We start from the raw sequence: 10,097 nt of genomic DNA, 5'->3' as shown, positions 1-10,097 counted from the left end.
TGAACAAAGAATTTTTGTTTGTCACATTGATAAGTTCATCATCACATTGTCCTCGCCTGTAGGCTACAACTGCCAAGGTGGGATCACATTTCTCACAATATTTGCCCACAACTCGCGAATCATAGTATGGGTTGGTGGTGAGAAAATGTTCTGGGTTGTTGTTGCTATCAATGATGATTTTACCCAATGCATTATGAACATGTACATCCTGGCTTCCCTGCTTACGAGATGTTCCAAAAACTGTGAGCAAACGAAGCCGATTCCTGCATGGCAAAAAAAGCACCATAGAAAAAAATCAGAAACATGGATGAAAAACAGCAATAACTAGAACTAGAGAAAAAATACCACCTCTTCTCACATTCCGCAACAAGGGGTTAACTAAAGGAGCATTCCCTGGGTTCACCTATAAAGTGAGGCAAAAACTTATGACTGGGACAGAGAGAGAGTAGATAGCGCTCAAGAAATAAGCAAGGCAACTACAATAGAAATGAAAACAAAAATAAAATACCTTCTCAACATAACCTTCAATGTAGCGAAGCATGTTGTTTGTGTATAGATAGTGTGTTAGATCTGGAACAAATCCAAATCGGTCACAAACATTTATCAGAGGTCGTGCATCAGGAAGCTTAGCTTCCATTAGAAAGTTTTTCGTTTTCTCAGGATCATAGAAAATTGATTCTCTAGTCACACGCTCGACCTCTTTGATTTGTCCAGTCTTTGCTGCTGCCTCAATGTACTTAAAGTGAATGTCAGGATCCTCACTGTCCCATATTCAGATAAACATATATTAGCACATATACATTGGATATTATCTCCTGTACGAGTGGAATCATTTGTCCACAAGCCAAAACAGATTTTTCAAAATGAAAGAATTACCTGGAGCTCAAATATGATCCAAGGAAAAAATACAGTCCTTCATACGACCTGAACTGCTCAAAAATCTTTATGCAAGCATCAATGCCCAATTGTTCACAATATTCTTTAGCAACCTGAACAAATATAAGTAAGCTTCAGTTATCAATTAATTATTAATAATTCCAAGTTATAGAAGACAACAGTACTTCTGTACCTGCACAATTATCTGCAGGTTGCCTCTAAGATTGACCAGCAATAGGTCTTTCATGCACTCTAATGCCCATTCTCGCGACAGAGTACCAAAAAAGTCAACAAGTGACTGCAACAACCAAATAATGAGTGAGTGTTTTGAAATTACCATGATGTTAAACTATATAAATTATAAAAACAATAGGGAACATAAACCTGTGGCTCAATTGCATGTGTATTTACAATCACACGTTTTATATCTGGCAACTCTGTGTAATGCTGCAAAAAAATAATGCAATCAGCAAGAGGGTGATTATCAGCTTAAACTGGAAAAAGGGTAAGAGAAAAACACATTTGGAGAGTCATTACTTGCAAAGCTCGCACATAAAGACCAGCTTTTTCACAAAGTTGGGCAATACGAGGACGGTCGTAATGGCTGAACATGCCATTAACCAAAATTGCATCAGCAACATTAGGGAAAGTTACCAGATTTATCTCCAACACCTGAACAATAATTCACAAGATGGAATCATTGCAAAGAAAGAACAATAGGAGTAAATGCCTACAACAAATGATAAATGAAGACCGAAACCTTTGTTTGAAGGAACCCATATTCTGGTAGATTTGGCTTCAAAACATCTAGGAGAAAGGCAGTTGCCTCACGGATCAGGTTTCTCTGAGCAGGACAAAAAAGTAACCAGAAGCTAATAAATAGACTGTCCAGTAATGCATATTGCTAAAATAAGGAGGGGAAATGACATGGCAGTCCATGTGCTTTCGAGTCTAATAAAGATAATGCCACTTAAAGAAACATTTTGTACTACAAAAAAGATCACGAAGCAGGAATATTATATAACTAGTCACTGTAATGGATTAATTACAGTATATAATTAACCTGAAGAAACAGATCGGTTATGGTATTGTAATCAACTGGGCAACCGCCCTCCATTTGCGACATCATTAATGCAAAATTAACAGCACCCTGCAAATCAAAATGAAATAGTAGTTGAATTAATTTGTAAAACTAAAATTTTCTGCAAATTAAAATGAAAAAAGTAAACTTGTTGAAATAGTTCAAAATTACAAAGGTTTCTCACATACCTGAGGATCTGTCCGGAGAATCGTTTGCAAAAGGAAGAGATAGTCAGGTGTATACCCAACCTATCGCAACAAAGTAATGAAAATGTTCAGGACAAATTTGTTCCAGTAAAATGAAAAGGGCAGGATATGCAATGTTCATAATATAGGCTGAGTAAAATATTCTACCGACCATAATAACAACATTAAATAATTTAACAAGAGAAGAACAAAAGAATCTTATGAATCAAACTTCAATATTATTTCATAAAACATGCCCTCTACCTACTTCGAGTATATCAGAATCTTGTCAAACTCCCTTTTCGCAGCAAAAGCAGCAACAACTTTTGGAGTAGCTCTGGCTTTGATATATATTTTTATAGCAAGATCATTATCCACAGTCGACAATGGAGCACACTTATAAAACTTAACACAAATACACCATTAGACAATAAGCAAATTCAGCAAGGAGTATACCATTAGGCAAACAATCAGAAAGAAAGAAAAGCAAAATGAATAAATAAACAGATCAATTTAAAGTTTTTCAAAATTTCAAATGCAACCCAACCTTTACAAGATCTCCTAGCTCCTCACTGCATTCAAGCTTGTCCTCTGCCAACCAATTCTCCAAAAGATTTTTCTTGTTCTGGTTCACAACCAGCCGTGACAGTTCTAATGACTCAAAGGCATTCAGCTTTCCTCTCGTTAAGAGTGTTCCAAAATATTGCAATAGAGGAGGAGTTTGCCCAGCTTGCACAGGAACACTCTGCCACATAGAACAGAATGTGACACTTTAACCATTACAGTCTAATTGACCCAAAAAATAGGACAGACCTAAAAACAGTTCAATTTCCTTTAACCCTAAAAAAAATGACTGTAGGTAAATTCTGTTGCAGAAAGAGAATGAACAAAATCATTGATAGCTACATCCTACAAGAAACCTGAAATTTGGCAACTGTATCAGGTGTCCGAAGGATTCCTTGTGGAGATTCAGCAGCAAGCTCAGCTGCTTCTTTATACTTTGTTTGGGCAAATAATTCATGGAAACGTTCCACAACCTGTAATGTCAACAAGTATACATGTTAATGTCTAAATAAAAAGGAAATGTAATTACAAAAAGAAACCATTTTAAAGGAGTCCAATACACAATCCAATCAAACAACCAATTCCAAAAATCTTGTAAAATGCCAAATAACAAATAACATCTAGACTTCATTAAAAGAAAAGAAAAAGAAAATGGCACAGATTTTATTGCAACACAGCATTCGGGTCACTCACATACACCCTCTCAATGACTTAAGAAGAAATAGATTAATGGCAATACTGTAACATCCCCGTCTCGAGCCGGTTCAATTAACATACATATGATAAAACAGAAAACAGCGGAAGACTTAACTTACGAAAATATGAGCTAACTTTTTCTTTTTCTAACTTAATTCTTTCTTGGCGTAAACGAAAATCGGGCAGAGTTTCCTCTATAAATCGGACAAATGGGGATTTTCCAATCCCACTCAAAAGCATTTCCTGATAAACAGTTTATACAACATATCAATTCAGAAATACCAGATATCCAAATATAATCGAATACCCATACATGGGCGCATGCATAACATGGCTCCGTGCCACTAAATCTAACAGCATGCCATCAAAACATAAACCTATCTGAATACTACATCATCATATAACGTTCCTGAATACTCAAATGTACATGCATCAAACTGACAGACATGTACAAAACATATACAGGCCATATACAAAATAAAGGATCAATATCATGATCCATCAAATGCGAAAATACTGAAATACATCAAACACTCCAAAAAGGTAGCAGCCTACAGCCACTCAAAATCCGGTCTGTCAACTGCCTCAGCCACGTGTCGTGTCCCTGCCTAGTGAGGACTCACCGGAAATCTGGGCACCTGAAAATGTGTCCCCAAAGAGGGGTGAGATTACAAATCTCAATAAGCTCCAGGTTTATAGAGAATTCTCCATACCCCTGGCTCACTCCTGCATGAAAGTCAGATACAGAGTATACAAATACAACATATAACAGATATCATAACAGAACAGAGCATATATCCATATCATATCAGAGATGTGCGCCGTCATTCCCAAGGGAGGACCCCAAGCGGAAATCAACGCACATGTTCCCGAGGGAGGACCCCAAAGCGGAACCAGACATATCAGAGGAGTACACCATCAGTCCCGAGGGAGGACCCCAAAGCGGACGTCCGGGTACTATACAATCAATGGCCAGAGATTGTTACAGAAATCAAATTACAGAAGTCATATCAGAGCAAAACATATCATGTTATCAAATAACTCTATATGAATGCATCTATACAAAGCATCTAAATCACAGTCATACAGTCCAACCATAGTTCACTAACCATGGTGGAGCACTCAAGCAGGAAAAGACTCCTTAAACATAGAGCTTACCTCTTGAAGCTTTACCAATACGCTTACTTGTGGAACAAGTTACTTTTATCGCTTCAAGAGATTTCCGATCCTTCTCAATCCCTAGGCACACCTAGAGAATAATTTACAATGCATCAATAAAATGATGCAATACCATAATTATTTCATAAGCATACATTTTATCGCTTATTTTCCTTTCTTTGCATTTTTGCCAATCCTATGCCAATACACAAGTCTAGACCTCTTTATAACCGTTGGTGTTCTTTAATTTAATCAACCATTCCCTTAGGAATTTTCAACATAAATCATGCTATTTTTCTTCAAAACTCATCACCTTTATACAATTTATTACAACACATTTTATTTAAAATAAAATGTACAAAATATATCCCTAAATACCCTATAGGTCGAATCCTACAAGGGGAATTTCCAAAGATCCTTCTCTTTTACAATGCATTTTCGTTACTTCATTACAACTTGCAAACACCTAGGAATGCTTCCACTAAATTCCTATTTTGAGTTTAGACACCAAGTCCTTTTTACTTAGGCATTCTTACTAACTCATCCATTTTCACTCATTTCCAACACACTATACCTTCACAATACATAATATAATTTTTTCCACAATAACTCCTACTCACTCCATGATGGCCGAAACCTAGGAGGAATATGCAATAGGACTTTTAAATTTTTATATCACATGTGGATGCTTACTCAACACTATAACTTCCTAAACAACAATAATCCATCATAAATTTCACATTCTAACATCAATTATTTCCCAACAAAATATGCTCATCAATTTCATAACTTAAATCATCAAAATAATATCATGGAAATAGAGGTTTCTTACCTCTAAACACTTGTACAAAGCCTAAATAGCAATCTCCAAGCCAAGCTCCATCCAAAAACTCACTTTTTCTCCTCCAATGAATAGTAACTCGAAAATGAGAGGAGGAATAACTCTTCACACACTCAACTATAGCTCAAATGGATAGGTGGAATGGATTCATTGAGTGGTTTCCAATCAATTTCATGTGGTGGGTCATTGGATTTGGTGGATGGATGATGAAGAAATCAAAGAAGGAAAATTTGAAACCCTAGCCCCTTCCCCTCCATGTGCAGCTCGGCCATGCAAGAGAGAGAAGAAGAAAATCTGAAATGAATAGTGTTTCATTTAAGTGACAAGGCTATATAGGCACATGTGGCCATTTTCATCGGATGTTTTTTTATCGCGTATTTTAACTTAAATTGACCCGGAACTAACTCAAAGCTACAAACATATTTTTATTTCCTAAAATCATTTACATTAATTTTTATTTCCTAAGGAACAATATTCATAATTCACAGTATGGTTTTTGCACCGTTTTTGACGAAATGCACTGTGCATCACTAATTGTACTTCCTTTACTTACGAAACTTAAAACTTATAAACTTATCATTTTCTTGGGCCTATATTGACTTGCTTGGCATATATTGGACTTTCTTATTCTTATTTCATCAATTATTTATTTCTGGACTCTACCGGTTGCTTAAACAGCAGTACAAAATACCCGGTAGAAACACTATTCACGAGATTTTCACGGAAAGTGCCAGACTATACAATTTTTCGTTCTGAACTCATATTTGTCATCAGAATTTTCAAATTATGTTCCTAAAATTATTTTGCTCATTTTAAGCTCTACCGGTTAATTCACAAAACTGTAAATTCTCCGGCAGAACGCACTGTTCATAACATAGTCATGATTACAGTCAAAATACTCGAAATCGCTCACTGAATCTAATTATGGCATTTAAATCCTTAAATTAAATCTCTAACTAAGATTTACCAGTTAGGGTCATTATAAATACAACATTCAAGTCATCTCACATAACCTCCTGTGGCCCAAGCATCTACATTTTGTGGGAATGGATCCTCTCATATCCCATATAACATGACCACATCATGAGAGACAATCTCATTGGTCCCTAGACAAATCAACATTGATGAGAGTAAAGAGAGAGAGCATGTTAGGATAGAGTAAGAAAATGATAATTGTTGATTTGTTTACAGACAATTGAGATTGTCTCACGCGACTTGGTATGTGAATGAGACATGAGAATATCCATTACCATCTTTTACAAGAATGAAAATATATTCATAATAAAAGGTTGATGGTTCAAAACAGATAAATAAATATCAGTAATAAAGGATATTTATGTTTAACGGCTATGTTATTACCGAAACTAGTGAATACTAAAAAGAAATATTAGCAAGTATTTATTAAAACATTGCACTTTCTATAGCCACCATGCAACCAAACTTTCAAACAAGTTAGCATTTAGCAATTATATGATACCCCACCAAATTGATCACATATAACGTTCAATTTCCTGGGACCTTCCTGACAACACCCTAATGAAGAAATATTTAAGTTCTAAATAAATATTGACATACCAGCTTCTCAGCGCCAGAAAGATTTCCTCTCTTGGCGAGATTAACTGCTAGCTCCGAGTTGTTTAACTGTGATAATAACCAAATGAAATTTGTCAAAATGCCAATTTGTTTCCCACTTTACATAATAAAAGTGATAACAAGATTAGGAACATACTTGACCACTGACGAAATTTACAATTGTTTGCTCATTAACAGTAGCCAATAACACCTGGCCTCTCCTGTTAACGGCATAAAAGCCTCCCACTGATGTAGCTTCTGATGTCAAAAATATAGGGTCTGGACTAATTCTGTTCCTATATACAGCGGTAGCTGTCTCCAAATCATAGACAAATAGGAGACCAAGTTTGGTAATCACATAAATCAAGCTGTAATTGTGGGATATCTGCCAAAAATAAAACTGAATCAATATTTGCACAGTTAATAAAATGAACAAGTACCAGCAACTTCGGTACCTGAATGGAAACTGGAAAGTCATCAGCAAAATCTGGGGGAAAGAAAAGATCTGCTTGTTTCTTTGTAAATGATGGCTTCCCTGCCAACAAATTTGGAAAGTTAAAAACCAGAAGAATGATCAACTGAATCACAGATGATAAAATTATAGACATGATTTAGTTATAATACAATACCCATGTCCACATGCAAACGCCATCACTAATTTCAATATACTGCTTCCTGGATTTCTTCACAGGTTTATCATTAAATTGAAAACCCAACAGTTATGATCATATTATTCAAAATTTCCTATAATTCAAACATAAAGTAACCCCTGGAGCATAGCCTAACAACAAAAAGTAACATATTTCATTAACTGAAACTATTAATAATGATGAGTAACCTCCTCCATACCACTAGTCTGCTACATGATCACTTTAATTCATCCATCCACAATTTGAAGTTTATGAAATAGATATTCTGAGTTGAGAAATTTTAAATTGCACAACCAAGGTGCCATTCTTGATATATCTTTAAGAAAGGTCATTCTTTTCAGTTATCTAATATTGAGAAAAAACTTAAAGCTCCCATACCACTAGTCTGCTACATGATCACTTTAATTCATCCATCCACAATTTGAAGTTTATGAAATAGATATTCTGAGTTGAGAAATTTTAAATTGCACAACCAAGGTGCCATTCTAGATATATCTTTAAGAAAGATCATTCTTTTCAGTTATCTAATATTGAGAAAAAACTTAAAGAGCCCCCTCCCCCCAAACACACCTCTATTTGATACAAGTTATGACCAATGTAAATCTAAAGTTCTGGTTTAACAGGAAAAAAACAAGCTTGGAAACTCAACATGGGACAACAAAATTGGCATTACAATACAGATTTATCTAACAGCCATATTGCCCATAGATTAATACAGAAGAGGTAATGCAGACCTGGCTGTGCACCCAGCTCACTAACATGCAACTTGGATATAATTTGCCCAGCATTAAGCGTCTTTGTGGCAAAAGAAATCAAAGCAGAAGGATTTTCATTGCCTGGAACCTGTCCAAAATAACAATTCAATTTTGACAGCAAACAGTAACATGGTATAGTAGTATGAAATTATTCGTGTAAATATTAAATAAAGAAATAAAGGAAAATAAACACAGAATCATAAAGAGACACACTTTAAATTGAGCAAATGCTGCAGCATGTGCTTCAAGGGCCTGGCTGCGTTGTTGATCCACTGAGAAGAGTTGCATGTTTCCTTTAACCAATTGTGGCCTCTATAATGCAAAACAATATATAAAATGAACCAAAGTAGATCAGGCTCAAGACATTATAGTAAAATAAATCATGATTGTTTTCAAGGACCAACTACCCCAATGGCTTAAGCTATTAGTTGAAAGATAAATAGTTTTATATCTAACATGCCTCCTTATGCAAAAACCCTTTGAGCTTGGAGCTTGGCAATGCATAGGCTCATTATTACCTTGTGCTAAAATTCAACTTTTATTAGAAGAATGGGGTCCGGCAAGGATCAAACTCCTGACCAGGCTTTAATACCATTCCAAGGACTCACTATCCAATAGCTTAAGCTGTTCATTTTATATCTAATGTTTGTCATAAGAGTGCATACATGTAAATCCAATGGAAATAGATAAAAAGACCAAGGAACATGAGCTAATTGGAAAACCTAAGTATTTCTGAAACGTTATCACCATGATAACCTACTTACTATAGCAAGCACCAGAGATATACCTCAGGGGAACCAGGAGCAATACCAATCAAGACCAACCATTTTTCTGTAGGGTCGCACCGGTAATTAATTATTTGATTGTTTGCCAAATTCGCTGTTCTCTCAAACATCTTAACAGGTTCAGAGTCACCTACAATTTACGTATATCATGGACAAATATACCAGTAAACAATTTGCAGACAAGCTATAAGCACACTGAACAACAATGCATAAACTGGAAAACAGCACAAGACCAGAGTTACACAGAATTACAGTCTATCCTTATCTTACCTTCAATTGACCAATGGTATACAGAGGTCTGTGTAACAAGACCCAACAATTTGGGGCTAATCCACTTCCAAAAGACTACCTGCACATGAAATAAGGGCATTCCACAAGGATTAATAAATCTGTCTTTATCATCAATTATTTTACAGTTCATGTATATATGTACATAATAGTTACCTGCTCAGGCATCTGATAAGATTTCATGTTTTCTTTCATTTCAATATTAAATATTTGTAGGTGATCTTGAGTTGTTCCTTGCAGTTGGGCTTCAAGAGAAGGAATTAGCTTATCAGTGAATATAATCCAAATCAAATATTAACTGAGGTGCAGCACAAACAGAAGCACATGACATAAGCAAAAAAAAAATCTTGAGTTTTCTCCCAACAGCTGGAAGCATTATGCACATCAGACCATATTAACATTGACTGTTTTCATTTTGTTAGGAACATTTTTTTCTACAAAATAAAACCACTGCCAAACTTGTCAAATGATGGTATATATCTATGTTTGTTTGTAATTTTTTTAAGTAAAAGTTATTTTTAATTAACATATATGTTTAAATTTTTTTAATAATTATTTCGTTTTTTGAAAAGAAAAAGGCAAAAACCTCAAGAAAAAGCTATTTTAGTGCTTTACTCAAGCTAAAAATAGTAGCTTCTGAAAAAGC

General features: G+C 35.2%; 1 protein-coding gene across 1 annotated transcript; it reads right to left on the bottom strand.

Moving 5' to 3' along the window:
* Positions 1 to 25: 25 nt before the first annotated feature.
* Positions 26 to 9,634, bottom strand: LOC133307939 (clathrin heavy chain 1-like; the record flags this gene model as incomplete). The annotated part of the gene is made up of 20 exons (XM_061508512.1): positions 9,608 to 9,634; positions 9,434 to 9,512; positions 9,166 to 9,293; positions 8,592 to 8,690; positions 8,358 to 8,466; positions 7,414 to 7,508; positions 7,131 to 7,358; positions 6,977 to 7,042; positions 3,063 to 3,179; positions 2,690 to 2,887; positions 2,146 to 2,205; positions 1,940 to 2,026; positions 1,637 to 1,720; positions 1,414 to 1,548; positions 1,261 to 1,323; positions 1,070 to 1,174; positions 877 to 989; positions 509 to 761; positions 369 to 403; positions 26 to 263 (listed from the first exon to the last, which is right to left on the bottom strand). Coding segments are annotated over exons 1-20 (2,319 nt in total), but the record flags the coding sequence as incomplete, so codon positions are not given.
* Positions 9,635 to 10,097: the final 463 nt, after the last annotated feature.

The sequence above is a fragment of the Gastrolobium bilobum genome, unplaced genomic scaffold, assembly GCF_033153095.1.
Source record: "Gastrolobium bilobum isolate Gb01-03AN ecotype WA unplaced genomic scaffold, APGP_CSIRO_Gbil_v1 utg79712, whole genome shotgun sequence".
NCBI classification, from domain to species: Eukaryota; Viridiplantae; Streptophyta; class Magnoliopsida; order Fabales; family Fabaceae; genus Gastrolobium; species Gastrolobium bilobum.
This window is presented reverse-complemented; position numbering and strand designations above follow the sequence as displayed.